At 34.4% G+C, this 22,445-nt stretch overlaps 1 protein-coding gene across 1 annotated transcript; it reads right to left on the bottom strand.

The window, feature by feature from the left end:
* Positions 1-14,449: 14,449 nt before the first annotated feature.
* LOC137830989 (L-ascorbate oxidase) lies at positions 14,450-20,306 on the bottom strand. Its single transcript, XM_068638443.2, has 5 exons — positions 19,617-20,306; positions 19,392-19,484; positions 18,087-18,299; positions 16,918-17,112; positions 14,450-15,472 (listed from the first exon to the last, which is right to left on the bottom strand). The coding sequence occupies exons 1-5, from the start codon at positions 19,875-19,877 to the stop codon at positions 14,513-14,515; spliced, it is 1,722 nt and encodes a 573-aa protein (XP_068494544.1). The 5' UTR covers positions 19,878-20,306; the 3' UTR covers positions 14,450-14,512.
* Between the last annotated feature and the right edge of the window lie 2,139 nt (positions 20,307-22,445).

The following is a 22,445-nucleotide window of genomic DNA, read 5'->3' on the forward strand; positions in this document are numbered from 1 at the left end:
CTCCTATAAAAACTAGCAAGGCCATGAAAACTTCGTACCTCATTAACATTGGTGGGTGTTGGCCAATGTTGAATTGTTACAACCTTTTCTTTGTCTACATGCACCCCTTTAGAACATACCACAAACCCTACGAAGTCTATATGATCTAAGGCAAACACTTAGCATGATTATCATACAAACTTTCCTTCCTAAGGGTTTCTAAGACTTGCCTAACATGTGAGTCATGATCTTCTAAAGACAAACTATAGATAAGGATGTCATCAAAATAAACTACTACAAACTTGCCAATGAAAGGTTTAAGAACATGGTGCATGAGTCGCATGAAGGTACTAGGAGCATTAGTTAAGCCAAAAGGCATAACTAACCACTCATATAAACCAAATTTGGTCTTAAAAGCGGTTTCCCATTCATCCCCCAATTTAATTCGAATTTGATTATAACCATTCTTAAGATCAATTTTGGAAAATATTTTAGATCCATGTAATTCATCCAACAAGTCGTCTAATCTTGGTATGAGATGTCTATACTTGATGGTTATCTTATTTATAGCGCGATAATCCGTACACATCCTCCATGTCCCATCCTTTTTAGGGACAAGGATTACAGGCATAGCACATTGGCTCATGCTATCTTGTACCCACCCCTTAGCTATTAAACCCTCAACTTGTTGTTGAATTTATTTTGTCTCAGTTGGATTGGTCCTATAGGCAGGCCTCTTTGGTAAAGAAGTATCGGGTATAAAATCAATTTGGTGCTCAATGCCCCTTAGAGGAGGTAATCCTTTTGGGGGGGTCTTGAAAAACATCATTAAATTCCTTTACCAAATTTGCCAAACTATGAGGACTATCTAACTTTATCTCATTCTCAAGAGTCCTAGGAATTACTATAAACATATTCTTTTGGGAAAGCATTACCTTTTTAACTTCTTGGTGGGAAATGAGAAGGCTTCTCTTTGTTTTTGCTTTTCGGGTCTCTCTCTTTTTCTTTCATCTTAATTTGGTCCTCATGGACTTCCTTTGGTGAAAGAGATTTTAATGTGACCTTATGCCCATGGAAGTTAAAATTAATTTTGTTGGTAAGGCCATCATGAATTGTTTTTCTATCAAATTGCCATGGCCTACCTAAAAGCACACATAATACCTCATCCTTATATTTTCTAATGGAAAAGGCTATGAGGACTTGTTTGCTCACTATAATTTCCCCTTCTTCACTTAGCCATTGAATCTTATAGGGCTTGGCATGAGAGATAGTAGACAAGCCAAGTTTATCTACTACTCTTGTGCTAGCCACATTTGCACAACTATCCCCATCCACTATTAAAGAACACAACTTATCATTGATGAGACATCTAGTATGGAAAATATTTTCTCTTTGAATTTCATCAAAGGGTTTCAAAACTTGGACTAGCATACGTCTCACCACTAATAAGTCGCCTTCACAAGGTGTTTCACTCTCATTTTCACTAGAGGATCTAGAGGTATTGGGAGACCTAGAGTGTTGGGAACTATGATCACTAACAACTACCCCTTCATGCAACATCATGTTACACTTAGAAGGACAATTAGATGCAATGTGACCATAGCCTAAACATTTAAAACATTTTCTATTTGAAGTTTTAGATGGACATTTAGGATTGGAAGGTGAAGGTTTAGAATCTCTAGCTTTGTAAGTGGACTCTTTAAAATTTGAAGGAAAAGTTGAAGAAGATTTGTTTTTGTTTTTCAAAGAAGAGTGGTAAAAGCCATCATTGTGAGGTTTTTGAAAAGAAGCTTTCTTTGAAAGTTGTGATTCTACCTTGATGGCAAGGTGAACCAAATTTTCTAAAGAAGAATATTCATGCAATTCTATCACATCTTGAATATCTCTCTTTAATCCACTTACAAATATAGCCATCTTTGACTCTTCACTTTCATGCATGTTAATCTTAATAAGCATCCACGTGCCTTGATGAAACCTTTGGAGTTTTAACAAAAAGTCTTTCCTATAATGTTGAGGCATAAATCTAGCGTGCATGCATTGTTTTAAATCCTCCCAAGAGACCACGGGTTGTCTCTTGTTTAAACCAATGTCCATGAGAGTTTTGTGCCACCATTGCATGACATAGTTCATAAATTCTAAGGAGACTAATCTAACTTTTTGGTCATTTTGGACCTCGTGTACATTAAAAATTTGTTCTACTTTAGCCTCCCAGCCTAAATATACATTAGGATTACCATCTCCACTAAAACTAGGTAATTTTACAAATGGAAAATAAGGCTTTGCCACATTTTGGCGCCTATCTTCATAATGTTGGTGCCTCCTACATTTGGTTTCTTCATCATAGCCACCATAATTGTGAGAACTTCTTAAGTCATATCTATGATGATGTCTTCTTTGTCTTGGAGACCTTTCATGGTGCATTTCCAATCTTTGGAGTCTTTCCTCGAATTGTCTCATTTCTTCCTCTTTTTGTGCAATTGTCTTTTTAGCTTCCTTCAATTCTCCAATTAGGAAAGCTTTTTGAGGAAAATGTTGTTTAGATGATTCACCACTAGAAAGATGATCCATATTATCAAACAAACACAAAACACAATGAACAAACAATTAGAAGAAAACAAGTTAGATGGCAAAAATTGCTCACGACCAAAGAAGAAAAGATTAAACAACTCCAAGAAAATTTTACTTCCCTTAACCAAAGTCTCCTTGTGGATTCGGTAAATCTCAAGTGAAAGATGCCAAAGCAAACCACACTTGCTCAAAGCCAAATCACCATAAAACTTTAAGGAAGAAGAAAAGACAAACAAGAAAAGTGTAAAACAAGAAAGGCTAAACCAAAGTGACAAAAGAGATGTGACAAAACTTAGAAATAGAAGACAAACAAGAAAAGAACAAAAAAAAACTCAAAGAACCTTACTAAACCTTTAACTATGACACTTTTGAACTAGAATATTGTTCAAACAAAAGGATACAAAATTCCACAAAGTAGAAAACAATTTGTCAATCAAGTTGAATCCAAAAGTGTGAAAAATGAATTTCTAAACCAATTAATAAGCAAGATGCCTTTAGAAACAATTGCTCACTATTCTGGAAACAAATACCCACTGTTTTGACGTTAATTAGGTACTGTTTTGGGTATTATAAAACAAAACCTTTGCTGTTTTTTTTTTATCCTAATTGCATCAACCAAAGTTTCAAGAACATTCAATTTCACAACAAAAATTTTGGTGGATTCAAGACAATTGAACACTTGCAATCATATGTTTGGAACTTAACATCAAATTGTACTAAAACAAAGTTCTAATAGAATTGGAAGAGTCACAATCAAAAGTAAGCAAGAAGAATCAAAATAAGAACACCTAGAACACTAAAGAACATATAACACAAAGTAAAAACAAGATCAATAAAAAGGCACAACAAGAAACATATACAAAACAGAAAATGCAATGAATATAACAAGGGAAAAAAAATTGCACAAGAATTAAAGGTGCTGGAAAATTAAAAACAAAAATGTAATGATAAGAAAGTAAAGAAACTTGAATGTAAATTGCTTGAATTAAAAGTGCCAAATCAACTCAAAAAGAAGAACAAACCCATGGCTCATGATACCACATGACTTGAGTTGAATCATGAATAGACACTTTCAAGAACTAGGATCAAGATTCATTAACAATTCAAGAACATAAAATCAAGAACCCATAACCAAATTGAAAACCCATTAAAGAAGATGAACCGAATACAAATCACTTAAACCAAATGGAAACCCATGAACCGATTGAAAATTCAATTGGAAGCACATGAAACGATTAGAACTACAAGAAAATAGTCCCAACCGTTCAAAATAAGAAACAAACAAGTTCTACCGAATAGAAATTAAGAACAACAACAAAACATGTTTTAAAGTTTTGATATGACATTGAAATGGAAGAAGAAGATGAAAGGAGAAACTTATGTGGTTGTTGACATGGGAATGGTCACACCACTTGAAGGATGATTGACTCCTAGATGAGTGAGAGTGCCGCCACTTGAGAGTTCCCAAAACCCAAGATAAGACTAAGAGAAGGAGACAAGTCTCACACAAATCTGTCTCAATTTGAGTAGAGTTTCTTTACTTCAAAATTCAATCTAATGTGTCTTTACAAAAACCCAAGCTCCTCTTTATATAGAAATAGAGGACCGGTCATGAATAGGCAAGATATATGAGAAGGCTTTGCAAATGAAGAGGCAAGGTACATGAAAAGGCATTTGCAAATGTCGCCTCTTTTAAGTCACTACCTATTCTAAAAAAAAAATGACTTTTCCTACTACTTCCCTTTTAATGTTTTATCTTGAATCTATTATAAAGATATTACAAAAAGAGACATTAATTGATGTCCATCACCTAATGCTTGTGCCTTGCTTCTTGTAATCCTTTGAGGCATAATAGATGAAGTACTCATAGGTTGGGTTTGGGCCTCACATTGGGCTTGAGTTTGTTGATATTGGGCTTCAAGTGTCTTCTCTCCTTGATCTACGTCACTGCTCACCGCATCCAAAGCAAGTATACTTATTAGTATTGAAGTCACTTAGCTTCTTGGAATTGTACCTTCTGGAAGATTGGTGTTTGTTGTTGCTCTTTCTCAAGAATTTGCTAAACTTTTTTTACAACAAGCTAAATGTATCTTCCTCACTATCACTTGAGTCTTGACACCTTCTATTTCTAGCTGTTTTCAAAGCTATGCCTTTGTTGTGCTTGTCCTCATTTTCTTGGACATACAATCAGTTCATTTCTAATTTGTGCTCCCTCAGCTTACTAGACAAAGAGGCAATAAACATTGAGGTTAAATCTTTTGATTCTGATATGGCAGTAACCTTTGGCTACCATGTTTTGTCCCGACATTTGAGAATCTTTATATTTAGTTCCTCTTCCTCAAAGGTCTTCCCAAGGCCTATAAGATGATTTACAATGTGAGAGAATCTTTTCTACACTTCAGATATAGATTCACCCTTCTACATTCTATAACTGATTGAATTATTTTTTTCCTCTTGTTAAGCACTTTTTTAATCTGTTGAACAATTTTTCAATTAATTGATTGTATATGAATTTCAAACTGACTTGAATCTTTTTCAAATTTTTTGAAAAGCAATTCATCCTCTCTTGTTTTTGGCCAACGATTCTAACAGTGAGAGAATCAATAAAAGTGTTATTGAACCTTTTATTTTGTTAAGTACTTGATGTACATATTTTCTTTGACGAGCAGACACTAAACTATGTTAATTACTGGTTATAGTAAACATAAATACTAGTTAGTCAAGTGATATTTAGCTATGTTGTAAAATTTGCACCTGACTTGATCCTACTAAGCTAGATGAGCTAAGCATAAAGTGAGTTTTTAACTATATGTATCTGATTATATTTATTATAAGTTTTTTTTTCTTCAAGAGAAATGTTTTAAGCCTCATAAGATGAAACATGTAAAAATATATGTGTAGAAAGTTTAGTCTTAAGCATCAGGTATACATCAAGGATAGTAGAAGAAATAATCATAGTCTAATTTTAAGTCTGAATAGACAAGAAAATATCATAAACAATTATTTCACTTGAATTAGTCAAGTTTGTTTGATATAATACAACAGATGAAAGAATCTTTGATATGATTGTGTTACGAACAAAATTCTCCACTTAAGTGTCATAAATTAAAAGAGACTTTTGCAAAAGGTCTTTAAATTTATTTAAATCACAATTCAACTCCCTCTTGTGATTTTCTTATTTTTCACATATACCCATCTCCTTACAAAAAATAATATCATAAAGGTAAAAAAGAGATAAGACTGACTTCGATTCTAGTTTAGTATGCATGAATATCATATGGGTGCAAACAACAATGCAAAGAAAGTTAAAACATAAATGAAGATGAAAAGTGCAATCTTGTGTTATAAAGCAATAATGAACTAATACAAAAGTAAAATAGTCAAGCTAGCATGATAGGATCACCAAGAAATGCACTAAACTTTCCCTCTATAGTGGACAAGATAATATATAGTTAGTTAAAATAGAAAAAACAAGAATTAATTAACTAACAAGACAATGCTTGATTCTAAATAACATATTCTCTCATTTTTCTAAATAGTCTCCCACTAGACACTAGACAAATATTAAGAAAGAGAATAGAACATGAAACTTTAATTTATCTTTTAGGCCTAAACAACGTCCACTTCCACTAGTCGATCTCATAACTACCACGATATAGGATTTTTGAACAAAGAGAAAAAAATTAACTTTGAAACTGCTAGCAATACATTAGAGATGGATAGTGTTCTTGCCGGTTGACCTGGTCGCCTGTTGACTTCAAAGACAAGCTCTGGCTCCGTCTATCTCTGGTGGATTCTGTGCTTCCCTTTGGATGTTGGAACGCGGCTCCATTGAGATAGAAGGGGCCTTACCTATTGATTGCACTTCCACGATCAAGTCAGTACAGGGCTTATAGAAACAAGAAGTAAGTGAGTAGTTTGAGTCTTAGAAACAACGTACCTTCACCTGGGATCTCAAGCCCCTTTTATTATACCACCTCTATGCTACCTCTTGTAACAACCTTCTCTCACAAGAATCTTATCTCGAGTGAAAGCATGTTTAATGGGAGAAGAGTCTGTTACAATGCGCACAATCTTAGTGCTGCAACTGAACAAAATCTTATCTACTTGGAGTTCATAAAATCTTAACAGAATAACCATCAGGGTACCAACCCATGTACCAGCATCAAGGGTCCAATCTGTTTCACGTAGGCGCCCTCAGTGTGGCGCTACACATTATACATGCAACTTACTTACCGTGTCGTACCACACATGGGCTTAGGTTTAAAGAGAATATTTTACTTGTGCTAGACACCACATGTACTAAACGTAACCCTATGTTCACAAATACGCTTAATTAGTAGTTTTATGCTTACATATAAAAGATTACTTCAATTATGCCATACTTACCAAACTGGATCCATCCACGTGGCCCATTTTACTGACTCAACAGTCGAGCTGACCTGCTTACACCATGCACCGAGATTCGACCCTCGAGCACTAAGCCATGAGCACTCTATATAGTACATAAGCCCCCCAGTCTCGAGCTGAGCTTGCTTCAGCGAAGAAACTATCGAGTGCTCTGGTGGCTAGCACAACAGTTTCTCAATGGGTAGGTGATAACCCAGTAAACCTTAACTAGCTTAAGCCAATGCATGCCTTAATTAACTGGTGATAATATAACTGACAACCTTATCAACGTAATGCATTGATTAAGCATGGTAAATCATAGTGCTCTCGGCAGAACTATATTATGGACGATCTGTACCTTCTGGCTGCAAAGGATGTTTCACTTGCTCGAGCACTAAATAGCTACGTGAGCAAGGAATTAATTTGGTCGCACAGGACTTTGTGCACTTGGAAAGTTTAACCTCTTTCCTCACACATCCTTCCCTGTGATCAGGGGTGACTTGAGCATCTGACCTGGGGCCGATCTCTACACCAAGTCTACCCTTAAATGGCATTTGGCGATTTAGAGTATCTGACTTGAGTGTTGGCTTACACAGTAAGTCTACTCTTAACACCTTCGTGGTGCAACTCTACCCCCATAGGGGTATCTTGATTTTTTTCCACAAAGTGCCCAAGCTCGGATGGTTTCACCAACGTCAAGGTGAGTTGCTCTCTATACCTTTAGTTGTGCGCTTCTTAGTTACCGTTAATTGTGGTTTAGTACCTCCTGGACTCAGAATCTTACTGAGACAGGTTATCTTTGCTAGTTTAAGCAAAACAATCTTAGTTATGGCTAGCTATGATTCTAGACACCTGAGTTCAAAGTCTTACTGAGCTTGGGTCGTTCCATCTGAATCACCATATACCTCGACGCTCCTATGCTTGGAATCTTACCAAGGAAACACCATCTTTCTTGGGATAAGCCACAAATGCACTTCTTTCATATCTTTTTTCCTTTAGGACATCTGACCTGGGTGTCAATTCACACGCCATGTCTATCATATTAATGCCTTTTGCTTGGAATTTTTGACTTGGGTGTTAGCTTACAATGCCAAGTCTCCTTTTAAACATCAAGGTAGGTTGGCTTACCCGCCCTCTAATAAGTAATTTAGTTGGAGTATCTGACTTGAGTGTTGCTTACACTCCAAAGTCTACTCTTCAACCTCCAGGTAGGTTGGCTTACCTGCCCTCGGATAAACAATCTTTCATTCAGTTGGAGTATTTGACTTGAGTGTTGGCTTACACTCCAAAGTCTACTCTTCAACCTCAAGGTAGGTTGGCTTACCTGCCCTCGGATAAACAATCTTTCATTCAGTTGGAGTATTTGACTTGAGTGTTGGCTTACACTCCAAAGTCTACTCTTCAACCTCAAGGTAGGTTGGCTTACCTGCCCTTGGAAAAATAATCTTTCATTAAATTGGAGTACCTGACTTGAGTGTTACTTACACTCCAAAGTCTACTCTTCAACCTCGAGGTTGGTTGGCATACCCTGCCCTTGGATAGATAACTTTAAATTCAGTTGGAGTATCTGACTTGAGTGTTGGCTTACACTCCAAAGTCTACTATTTAACCTCGAGGTAGGTTGGCTTACCTTCCCTCGGATAAACAATCTTTCATTCATTTGGAGTATCTGACTTGAGTGTTGGCTTACACTCCAAAGTCTACTCTTCAACCTCGAGGTAGGTTGGCTTACCTGCCCTCGGATAAACAATCTTTCATTCAGTTGGAGTATCTGACTTGAGTGTTACTTACACTCCAAAGCCTACTCTTTAACCTCGAGGTAGGTTGGCATACCCTGCCCTTGGATAGATAAATTTAAATTCTTTCAGAATACTTGAACTCATAATTTTACTGAGACAAAGGTCGTCTTTCTTAGCTCAAACCAAACGATCGCAAGCTACGATTCAGGGTACCCAAGCTCAGAGTCTCACTGAGCAAAAGGTCCTCTCGCCTAAATCGCTACGAGTCTCTATGCTCCCAATCTTGGAATCTTACCAAGGGGAGGTTGTCTTTCCCAGCTCAAGCCAAACGATGGCGAGCTACGATTCAGGAAACCCGAGCCCAGAGTCTTACTGAGCAAAAGGTACTGTTGCCTGAATCGCTACGACTCTTTATGCTCCCAATCTTGGAATCTTACCAAGAGGAGGTTGTCTTTCCCAACGAAGGCGAGCTACGATTTAGGGTACCTGAGCCTAGAGTCTTACTGAGCAAAAGGTCTTCTCACCTGAATCGTTACGAGTCTCTATGCTCCCAATCTTGGAATCTTACCAAGAAAAGGTCGCCTTATCTTAAAACAATATGCACAGAGCGCCTGCTCGGGTATTCTACCAAGACAGGTCACCTTACCTAGCATTAAACAATCAGAACTTTAGATCGTCAGAACTCAAAATCTTACCAAGAAAAGGTCGCCTTATTTGAAAACAATCTGCATAGAACGCCTGCTCGGGTATTCTACCAAGACAGGTCGCTTTACCTAGCTTTAAACAATCACCTGCACACAAGACGCCTACTCGGATAATCTTACCAGGGCGGGTTGTCTTATCGTGTGCTAACAAATAAACAATCTTAACGCAGTATCTTTCAAGAATATCTTTTTCATTGGGTGACCTCAATAAAAATCCTGAAATAGAACTTGAGGCTTGCCGCGTTCCCTACCTGATGAATGGCTCCATCGTCTTGAATTTCCAGCCAATAGGCTTCATCGCCCAATACTTCTATGAACCTGTATGGTATAAAAGTTTGGTGTTGTACTGCCCTTTACCGTCTAGCTACGATAGGACATAATCATTTGTCAATCTCGACACATGAGATCTAGCAGATCTGTCAAAGTGTTTGATCTTTGTTGCATATCGTAGATCGTGAACTAGTACACCAGGTAAGTTCCCACCCAAGAAAGAGGGTGGGTCACCAACGGACGCGCTTAAATACCAAGTCTTTCCTTGCCATAACTTTCCTAGACATGTACTTTTACACTACTCCGCTCTATATCCAGTAACAAGAATAACTTCTCTCCTACGAGAGATCATGATCATGAATATCACAACAGATTTAAATGATAATTAATCAGTCACGTCATCTTCACAATAACATGATAACAGATTCACACATATCCATTATTTCCATAATAATATGATAAGATATTTAAACAATAATAATTATATTTTTCATCTTCAGACTAATATCACAACAGACTCAAAAGATAATAATCATTTATCTTTGGAATAACATCACAACAGATAAAATATCTCTTTATCTTTTATCTCCAGAGTAATATCACAATAGATAAAATATATCTTTTTCTTTTATCTCCAAAATAATATCACAACAGATAAAATATCTCTTTATATTTTATCTTCGGAATAATGCCGCAACAGATAAAATATTCCTTTATCTTTTAACTTCAGAATAATATCACAACAGATAAAATATTTCTTTATATTTTATCTTCAGAATAATATCACAAAATATAATATCACAACAGATAAAATATAATATCACAACAGATAAAATATTTCTTCATCTTTTATCTTCGGAATAATATCGCAACAGATAAAATATTCCTTTATCTTTTAACGTCAGAATAATATAACAACAGATAAAATATTCCTTTATATTTTATCTTCAGAATAATATCACAAAATATAATATCACAACAGATAAAATATTCCTTTATCTTTTAACTTCAGAATAATATCACAACAAATAAAATATTCCTTTATATTTTATCTTCAGAATAATATCACAAAATAAAATATCAAAACAGATAAAATATTCCTTTATCTTTTAACTTCAGAATAATATCACAACAGATAAAATATCTCTTTATCTTTGTTACCTTTTCTGGGTTGACAAACATCTGAGCCGAGCTCACGACTGACCTCTTGTGCCCAAACACTGAGATGACCTCTCCCAAACACTTGTGTCGAGATGACGAGCTCTCCTGCATGGTACACATGTCACCCGTCTTACTTGCCACTAGGTAATTATTTACTCACGGAGCGCCTATACTTGAGTGGTAGTACTAACACCGAGCTAGGTTGACTTACCTATGTTGTGCTTAAGCAAATCAATCCCACGCAGTGCTTATGCTCGTACTTATACCGAACTAGGTTGACTTATCATGTGCAAATTCAAATAAATCAACAAAGCTAAATGCCTCATCTTCCAAGAACAAATTTATCACACATCGTTCAAAAAGAAAGCATTAAGCAAGAATATCATAGCTGAAATACAACTCGAGGTTTACCACATTCCACGTGTGCTCAACTAGTCAGCCTTGGCTTCTTCATTTGCCGCTTGGAAGGCTCTCATTGTCTTCATGATATGCTGCAAAGTGGGGTCCTCGCTTCCTTCAGATCCCAGTGGACCTTGCCTCATGTTCCTCATTACGTCAGAAAACTCAAACACAACTTTGGATGGGATCAAGTTTTATCGGGCCCCACGGTGGGCGCCAAATGTTCTTGTCAGTTGACCTGGTCGTCGGTTGACTTCGAGGACAAGCTCTGGCTTCATCTATCTCTGGTCGATTCTGTGCTTCCCTTTGGATGTTGGAACGCGGCTCCATTGAGACAGAAGGGGTCCTACCTATTGATTGCACTCCGACGATCAAGTCAGTACAGGGCTTATAGAAACAAGAAGTAAGTAAGTAGTTTCATTCTTAGAAACAACGTACATTCACCTGGGATCTCAAGTCTCTTTTATAGACTACTTCTAGGCTACCTCTTGTAACAACCTTCTCTCATGAGAATCTTATCTCGAGTGAAAGCATGTTTAATGGGAGAAGAGTCTGTTACAATGCGCACAATCTTAGCGCTACAACTGCACAAAATCTTATCTCCTTGGAGTTCATAAAATCTTAACAGAATAACCACCAGGGTACCAACCCATGTACCAGCATCAGGGGCCCAATCTATTTCACGTAGGTGCCCTCAGTGTGGCGCTACGCATTAAACATGCAACTTACTTACCGTCTCGTACCACACACGGGCTTAGGTTTAAAGAGAATATTTTACTTGTGCTAGACACCACATGTACTAAACGTACCCCTATGTTCACAAATACGCTTAATTAGTATCCCTATGCTTACATATAAAAGATTACTTCAACTATGCCGTACTGACCAAATTGGGTCCAACCACGTGGCCCATTTTACTGGCCCAACAGCCGAGCTGAACTGCTTACACCATGCACCAAGATCTGACCCCCGAGCACTGAGCCTTGAGCACTCTGTCCAGTACAGATAGTGTTTGAAGAAAAATTCTTATTTTGTAATGCATTTAACATGGATTATTGATGAGCATGTATTTATTCACACTCAATAGCTTTAATCATGGATTATTGGACTATAATAATAAATAAATTCATTGTATTAATTTAGATTCATATAATTGAGTTTATTTGGGCCTTAACTATTATTATTGTTAATTTTGTGTTTTTAGAGTAAATTATTCGGAGGAAGCATCTACCTTTGTGAATGGGCCAAATATGCAAAAGTCCAAGTTGCTTCTTGAACCAAAACAGGAAACAAATTCTGAGGAGAAGAAAGAGAAAATAAAATCTACAATATCTCAAAAACAGAATTGGAAGCAAATCCTCTATAAAATACAAGAATTCTGGAAACTGTTAACAAAATATAAACTACAATATTTTCCCAAGATTCTTGAGTAGGAAAGCCTATAAAAGGACACAAGCATCATGGAGAAATGAGAGAGCTTCATGGGATTTTCTTAGTTTATTTTCTTCTTTGTAATTCTTTTGTTTTGCCTTCGCATGGAAGGCTAAACCTTTTTGGTTGGTTCTTTTGTAATTCCCCATTGAGTTCTGAGGTTTTGTTCAATAAAAGTTTCGATTTTTAATTCTCTATAGTAGTTATTTTAATAGTCTAATCTTCTGGAAAACTGGTTTTTGTGAGAGATTGTACTTGAACGCATGATTGAGAGTCATCCTTATCTTAAACTTTGGTTTCTTAGTTAGTTCACATTGTTCTAATTAATTTCTTGGGCGCATGATTCAAGAGAGAGGAGGTAAGCATTCCCATGGAGTATACGCATGGAACAAAGTGGGTATTGATTAAACCAGTAGGCGCATGTTTTACTAGTGAGTTTCAATTAAATTAGATTGGCGAATGTTCAATCTAGTTTAACTCTGTTGGAGGATTGAGAAAAGATTAATCTTTAGAGAACCTGTGAAGAATTCAATGGTTCTCTTTTATATTTTCTGCACAACTATCTCAACCCCTTTTTATTATTATTGTTATTGTTAATTTTTATTCCTTGCGGATAGATTCTAAACACTGATCTCCTGATTTTACTATTGGATTCATTGTGAGACGACTTGGGGTTATTTGACCATAATTATACTATTATTTGTCTAGTGTTAGACAAGTCTACACTAGAATCACATTTAATTTGATTGTTAAACGACATCTATCAATTATAGTTATGAGTAATGCTAAATATGAGAGTGAAATAATTGTGTATATAGTTAAGTCAACATATAAGAGGTTAGAGAATAGGATTGAAATGCACATTTTATTATGGAAACCTAAAACTATCACTACTAGAAAATCATTAAATAGAAATCAATTTTAGAGAAAAAATAATAATTAATTACTATATTGACTACATTAGAAAGTATTTTAGAGACTATAAATATTATTGATATCTAAAGTAGTTTCTAAATTTATAAACTAGTTTCTAAATTGGTATCTTATTAGCTAATTGGTATCTAAATATGAGAGTGAATGGTGTTGCTTAATTCGGTTGCCACGAAAGATAACTTGGAAAAGCGCGGTGTCTCTGTTGATAACAACCTTTGTTGTTTTTGCAGGGTGGAAGTGGAGTCAGCAAGTCATTTGTTTTTTGTATGCATGATTGTTTGGCTAGTTTGGAAACAGTGTTATGCATGGATGGGATAACGTCGGTAGATCATGTTGATCCAGTTTCACACTTCTTGCATTTTAATTTATTAAATGCTCCTGTCCAGGTAAATGTTGTTTGTGGTAATGTCTGGATTGCAATTGTTAATGAAATCTGGAAGCACAGGAATATTCATATTTTCAGAAGTGGAGTGATTGATCATTCGGAAATGTTTACCTTAGTTCAATTAAAGGTTTGGTCTTGGGTAACATCTAAATTTTTTTCTGCTCGCTTTACTTATTCTGAGTGGTGCATTTATCCTGTGGCCTTTATGTTTTTTATTAAGTGAGCTTATGCAAGGTTTCTTCCTTTGGCTAGGTTAATTGTTGTTTTTAGTTTTGTAAGGATCTTCGGTTGGTATTGTTGTAATATGAGTATGTATAAAGGTTGGATCACTCCTAAAGTGATTCATATTTATTATTTTTTGACTGATAAAAAAAACAACATAGCTCTGCATGAGGCATATTATAGTCCATATAATGAGGAGTTTGCAAACATAATAACAGGAAAATGATTTATATAGAACAGCTTTTTGAATGAGCAGTGCGGACGGAATGGGCATGCTGAACTAAAACATGTTATTAATTCATCATTCAAATATTACATTGGATAAACTAGTTTCAGTAGTGTCCATTTTCTACTAGCTTCTTCCCAACAAGCCCACAATTTAGTGCTTCCCTTGGAATTTTTCCAACTTTGTGGACACCCTCAGCAAAAATCACACCCATTCCCATGTGCAAATGTGGTTCAATGTGGCAATGGAAGGCCCAAACTCCTGGATTATCTGCCTTAAACCTTAATGCAGTCCAACCATATGGAAATATCACTGCTGTGTTCCTCAATGGTGCATGTGTCAAGTTGAATTTCTTCTCATCACCTTGTTTGAATTTGCCTTCTCCATACCCCAAAACCCAAAAGTCATGTCCATGCAAGTGCCAAGGGTGAATCTCACTACCATTTCCACTCAATTGATTTGCATTTTGCAATATCACATCAACAACCTCGTTAAGGTTGAACTTGTACACCCCATTGCCAATGGTTGAATTAGGGTTCACAGGAGGGTTGAAAATGTCATAGTCTTGAGGGAAGGTAACAGGTGGAGGTGTTTGATCAAAAGCATTGTTTAGTTTGAACTTGATGGAGCCCAAGTAAGGGGTTGCTGGCAATGTTAGGGACACATTGTTAATAGCCCATTTTGTGAATCCAGCAACACGGTTTTGGGTGTTGAGGAGAAAAATTGTACGATCAGAACGTTTTGGAGGTTGTGGGGTTCCCATCTTGGCAATGATTTTCTTGGTGAATGCTTTGCTACGTTCAAAATCATTCCAAAGGGGTGTGAGGGGTGGTGGAGAAGTTGGAAAAACTGAGGCAGAAATTGTCTTGTAGTTTAGAATGGTTAGACCTTGTGGCGTGTTAGGTTTTCTTCCTCTAACTCCAATTGAAAGCCAATAGTTTTTCTTTGGATCTTGATCTGTGCGAAGGAGAACTGAGTAGCTTTCACCAGAATAAATATCCATATCATCAACCACAAATGGTGTAACGTAGTTTCCATCAGCTTCCACCACAATAAGTTTGTGATTCTGCATCACATATACAAAGTTACATGATAGTGTTAGTTGATGCATGAAAATGAATCTATAGTTCTGTCATTTGTGACACACTAGTAGAATAATAAAGTGAAATTGTTTTACCCATACAATACCTAATTTGTCTGGAGTATTGACACAGGGTGAATCAGGCACACTTTCAATTTAATAAAAGAAACATTTCCTTTTTTTCTCATCACTTGCTGCATAGATACTCTTCCATTGTTTTCATTTCTTTTTTTGTTCTATATCTGTTTGTACACCCCCCAAAATTAGAAATATATACACACATTAAAATATGCACTCAATTATGTCAAATTAGTTACTCTAATGCCATGATAATATTCTCCGAATCAGTGGCCATAACTTTCACGATGTCCCAGGTCCCGCCAAACCAAACCCGTGGAATCTTACTGATATATATTTTTGCCTTTTATTTTCCTAAGAACACATCATTGTCTTTATCCAGAGTGTTTCAGGGTACCACAACACAACTCAGGGAGTCCCACTCACGCATGCATTAATTTCTAATTTCCAACTCACTCCATTATTTGAAGAACAAATAATTGCCTCTACTGTGTAACATTCAGAGAAGAAGAAGAAAGAAAGATTGTATTGAACTCCATTAATTACAGAGGTAGATCTCAGCTGTATATATAACAGAGACGAAGAGAGAAGTATAGTCTATAAGAGACAAATGTCTATAAAAAGTACATCGTCTAGAGGCACCTATATAAGCGTCAATGTAACAATGTCACTTCCCTTGATAAGGCGTGTTTCCTCTGTTGTCGTCACTTTTAAAGTACTTTAATGTTTTAAAAAAAAAAATATGTTTCTCATTTAGGCCAGAATATAATATAAAATTAGTTTTTGTCACTAATCTAAATTTTAGACTTTTACTATCAGTATTTTAACATCCTAATTTATATTTAAAATATGTTTACAACATAAAAAAAATTAGAAAAAATTTATTTTAATAATTTTCTTATTACAAATACGAGGAAGTCTAAAATTAAAAAAAAAATACAAAGAAGAAAACATATTCAATCCTTAATTTTTTTTTTAAAAATATACAAAGAAGAAAAACTTATTCGATTCTTAAAAAAATTAAAAAAACATTTTTTATTTTTTACTACTTCAAATGGTATACATGAAATAAAAGAAAATGTCTCATACTAACCAGTCACACACCTAATGATCAAGAATACACTTCAGAGAATGATGCCACTTTTACAAAGGCATGCTTAAAGAGACAAAAGCTGTGGGATCTGACGAAAGTGATAAATATAAAAAAAAAAAAAAAAAAATGAAATAAACTTCTTCCTAAATTAGAATTAACTTATGCATAGTTAAATATACATTTTTTTGAAATATTATAAAAGTGAACCTTTGCAAAGTATTTTATTTATAAAGAAAATATAGGGTAAAATGGAACTCACCGAAATGGCTAAGTTGAGTGAAGCCAAGGAAGTGGTGCTGGAAATTCTGATCCTGTAGGTCTTGTTTGGCTCTACATGAAGAATTTGAGGTGCACATTCTTCACCACCTCTGAATTGGCACTCGGGTAAAGTGGTGTTAATGAATTTAGCTGCCAGAGAACAATTGAATTGTCCCCTTCCATTGATCAACAGACTCTACAAAGTCCATGTATAAAAGGTAAGAAAAAGGGTGACATTATTATATTTTACTAATTACAACACATATATTCCTACAAATAAGATACAATAAGTAGAAATATTCTCAAAATAGATAATGCATTTTCTACAAATAAAAGGGTTTTTTTTAATAGTAAGAGGTATTTAGTGGATTAGGATGTGAAACTTTGTCATGTATCAATGATCAAAGAAGGTTTTGAAGTGATTTGTAAGTATCTTTTTATAAGTGGTTTGTTAAACTAGTGAGCTTAGAAACCTCAATTATTGAAATTTTACAGCTTTATTATTACTATATAAAATAATAATAAAATACTCATTTTTTGATGGTATCCAAAAGGCACCCATACCTTTCTTCTAACAGATTTAGTAAAATTCAATTAAAAATGTCAAAAGTGTAATGATTTATGACAACAAGTTTGAGTTAATTTTATTCTTTGAATATAACAATTACTCAAATTATTGTACTTGATCTGAAATTTCAAAAAAAAGTCTATCTCCTTCTGTTCATATTTCACTTTAATTAATGAAACGATTGTTTTGATTAAAGAATTGATTTTCTTGTTAGAGAGAGAGGGTAAAAGAAAAGCAAGAAATATCAGATTGAATATTTCAATGATGCCAAATATAAAAGTCCAACACCACTTTCCTCAGATGGGGCACATGTACTGATGCAGGTTTTTTAAGGTTACTTTATGGAATTTGATATTATTTCTACCTGGAATTGTTACCTTCCAATGTACTAATTTCATTTCTATGTTCCATGTGAAAAGGTGTTTATAGTGACTAAATTTTATGCTAGTTATGAAAATAATCTTAATTACATTACTCAGTAAAAGAATGAATAGGTTAATTTTGAATTTTCTTAAAATTTAAGTTTTTTTTTAATAAGCTAAAATACGTAGCAATATAAAAGGAAAAGGTTTGATATTAGGTTAATTTAATAAAGTTATTACCTGAGGTTCACCAATCCATTTGAATGGTAGGGAAGAGAGACCAACTTCTTGTTCATGTGAGCTGGTGTGCCACAAATCACTTAGAAGAAGGTTGAACTCATCATCATAGTGAAACGGTTCGTTTTGTCCCTTTGGCAAATCTACTATCAGTGAACCATACAACCCTGCTGATCTTTGCATACCATAGTGTCCATGGTAGAAATACGTTCCAGGCTGCACCATATAATTACAATTAATCATTACAACACACATGTTTTGTTCTTTGCTTAAACCACAAACCAAAACAAAATATCCTTCATACACCAATAATGTTTCATATAATTTAAAAATGAAAGTGAAAGATAATTTATAAAATTCTTCTCTCTTAACTCATAAGTGCCTTCCATGATCTACCATGTGAAGATTCCTACCAGAGACAAAACGAATAATACTTTTAAATGTGATGGCTCTAATACTTTAGATAGAAAGAGATGTATATTTTTAGTTATTTAAGAACTAGAAAGTAAGAAAAAAAAACACAACTTTTTAAATAATTTTTTCTCTCTTCATATTAAATTCTTAAAAAATGTCTGTCTTCAGATTAAATTTTAAAACACTTTCTGTCTTCATATTAAATTTTAAAACATTTTCTCCCTTCTTTTGAACCAAAGAATATAAAAAAAAAATGGACATGGAGGGCATCAATCAAAATGTAATTTTCTATATAACTGAAAATGAAAATGAAAGATGCTTGATTCAAGTGAAAAGGATTATAGGATCTCCATTCCCACACAAAGTTAAAAGTGATTTTATAGATTCTTTATTGATAATATGTATCTATTTCTACCTCAAAAATTCCAAAACCACTTCTAATTATATATATATATATATATATATATATATATATATATATATATATAATACCCCACCCACTTTCTTGTAATTAATGAAAAATTTCATTTCTTATTTTTTGTGGAGTTTTCTCACCAAACTACACATTTTTTTGGTCTAGAAAGTCAAAACTTTACTTAATAACACAAACACTTATATAAGAAAATTTGAAGTGCAGACTTTCTTCACTTTAAACTTGAAAAGGAAAGAGTTAAATATGTTTCTTTAGTGAAGTTGATTTTCTTCTTTAATTTAAACTATTGTTATAAGATTATAATATTGTTTATATTGAAGTTTTATTTATGATGTAAATAAAAAATATTAATAAAAAATTATATTAATAGTTTTCTTAATATAAATACACAGGTGATTTAAAGTTTCAATTAGATATATTTAACTGAAAAATAAAAAATAAGAGGGCAGAAATGTAATTACCCTGTCAACTATAAACCTGTAGTGAAAAGTTTCTCCTGGATTTATAGCACACTGTGAGATAGCAGCAGTTCCATCTGCCCAAGGAGTTCCAACCTGCATAACCAAAATCTAGAATTAATAAGCCAGTTTTGTTGAGAACAAGGCATAGTTAAAGGCCATAAGTTTGAGATTTGTTGAGATTATGATGCATAAAAGAGAGTAAAAAAGAAAAGAAAAGAAAAGAACCTGTCTGATTCCATGCCAGTGAATAACAGTTCCCTCAGTGAAAAGCTTGTTGGTGAGAGCAATGTGAAGAGTGTCACCAACTTCAGCCCTAATAGTTGGCCCTGGAAACTGCCCATTGATTCCCATCACAACGTGTTCCAAACAATCTGGCTTTCTCATCATGTACTCCACATCAAACCTGTAGTGCCTCACCCTTCCTCCAACTGAATATTGTATCAGCCCCAACCATATGCACCAAACCAAAACTGCTTTCAACCCCATTATTCTCACCACGCAAACACAAAACCTTACCAGTACCACCAAGGTCTCAGCTACCAGAAGAACCTATTGGTGAAGAAAAAGGAACTGAAAGATATAGAATTATTAATAAAAGAATAGGTTGTGCTTGGATGGTGTCACCACTACCTAGGTAGACACATATATAATAGACACACAGAGAAAAGGACCTTTGAAATTTCACATCGTGCTCTTGTTATTTTGATTATTATATTGATCTTCCAGTACCGCGTGCACCTTATTCTTTTAATGTATAATTATTGAACTAAAAAAGATTTTTTTTATCAAAAACTAGTAAGCAAAGCAAATCGGTCTAAGTTGGAATGATTTTCATAATATAGTGCTGGTTATTTTACGCATGATTGAGGGGACAAAGCAAACATACAGTATTTACTAGTTCAGTGGACTGATTTTGAAAAAGTAGCATTGGAAAATTTTATTTATAAAAACAATTTCTGTTTATAAACAATTTTATTAATATATATGTATATATATATATATATATATATATTTTGTAGATATTTTTTATATGTTTGTCTTACACAATTTGTAGAATTGTTTGGCAATTTAATATTATTTATGAATTATTATTTACAGATTTATATTCAATAAAATATACTTACAGATAAAATTTTATGAACGAATAATACAAATTAAGAATTTTATAACTTCTTTAATTACCTATTAGTAAAATTCGATGATAATTTCAATGATATTTATCTCAATAATATTATTATATATTATTATTATTATTGTTCTCGAGGTACTTAATGCTCCACTGAGATAAAGGGATCTCTATCTTGTTGATCACACTCCGACGATAAGTGAGTGAGAGTATACAAAATAAATATTCGGTTTCAGTCTCAAGTATTCAGAAACAACTTACTTTTACTAGTGTAACATCCTATTATTTTTTTTACCCATATTTACTAATATATTATGCATGCAATATCTAAACATATACTATTTTCTCATATTTTTATCTCAAAAAGATATCCCTCTACATAGGAATTTAATATATACACAAAATTCTATGAATAAAACATTCAAAATAAAATATTTGTTCCTCCGACTGCTCACTGAGGAGCTTTATCACCTGCAACTTCATCTGCTCCTGTGTAAATTAACACGATCATCACAAATTTAAAGAAAACAAATACAAAACAAAGCACATGGTAAGCTAGCTATTTTTTAGAATTCTAATATAAAGTTCATTTTTAAAAACACACATAATTCATCAAATTCTCATAATTTGCACATAGTCATCAAGTGTTTCACACCTTTATCATCCATATTATTCCTATCAGATTTGTACTGACTCGCATACTCAAAAACTCGACTCTAGTTCCGAAAGACACGTGTATTAAAATTAGCATCCAAAGACCTGCACCTGTCATACTACTCACTGTGAATCCACACAGTCATGCGCATAATCAATCTTAATATCTCATCATCTCATATGATAGGATAAATCTATTTGATTTGCTCTATTAAGTTCTTTCAACCCTCAGAATTAGCCAAATGAACCTCCTTCAACTCTCACCAACTGAATAACTTCATCTATATGATTCCATTATATCAGTAGAGTTAGGATTGTCCCATTCATAGAACACTCACAAATCAATACACCCTAATAACAATCTCAACACGGTATTTCCTTTCCTGAAAATACTTTGTGTTTATCACGCTTTCATCTACATCAATGCACCATTCAATCACATCATATTTTAAACTTTCTAAATAATCCAAATATATCTCAAAATTCACTTAAACACATAACTAAGTTCCAAATATATGCTCTCTAAATCAATCATCATCTAAAATCAATCATCATCTAAAATCAAACAACCACTTCTCATCAAACATCTCATTTAAGTAATTTAACAAAATATTCAAAAAATTGTTCAACTCATTTATATTATCATTTAAACACTTTCAATTATCAATCACAAACACTTTCAACAACTTATAAACCTTGAAATCAATATAAAATATTCAAAATCAACCACTTCAGTCAATATATTACTTTACTCTTCAAAAGAGACAATCATGTAAGTAAAAATTGGAATTGGTGACCACATCACCCCCACATCCAGATCTTCTAACCTAGGGTTCTATAGAAAAGAATAAGACTAGCTTCCCTTACCTGAACTTGAGCAGATGCTCCCTAAGAGCTCCAAACTACCAAAAGCTCAAGGGTAGCCTAACCTGCACCATAGAGTCCTCATAAAAAAACTAACCATACCACTAGGACCTTGAGCTAACAGAGTTTGTTTCTAAAGATAAAAGCATCACATGCATGCTTAAACTAAAGGCAACCCTAACAAGATCAAAACTAACTCAAAGGAAAATGAGCCAATAGAACTTACTCCATCTAAGATTCTGATCGGCCAATCTTGTAGAGTTCAATGTTCTCACCGGTTGACTCGCTTCGTCGATTGACTCGAACGACAGCCTTTCGCCCTCCTATCTCCGCTTGAGAATCATTCTTCCTTGATCAGAGAATCTCTCACCTGCAAAGACAAAGGGTGCCTTGACGGCCGTTTGCACTCC

This window comes from Phaseolus vulgaris, chromosome 6 (assembly GCF_051622355.1).
Source record: "Phaseolus vulgaris cultivar YP4 chromosome 6, ASM5162235v1, whole genome shotgun sequence".
Classification (NCBI taxonomy): domain Eukaryota; kingdom Viridiplantae; phylum Streptophyta; class Magnoliopsida; order Fabales; family Fabaceae; genus Phaseolus; species Phaseolus vulgaris.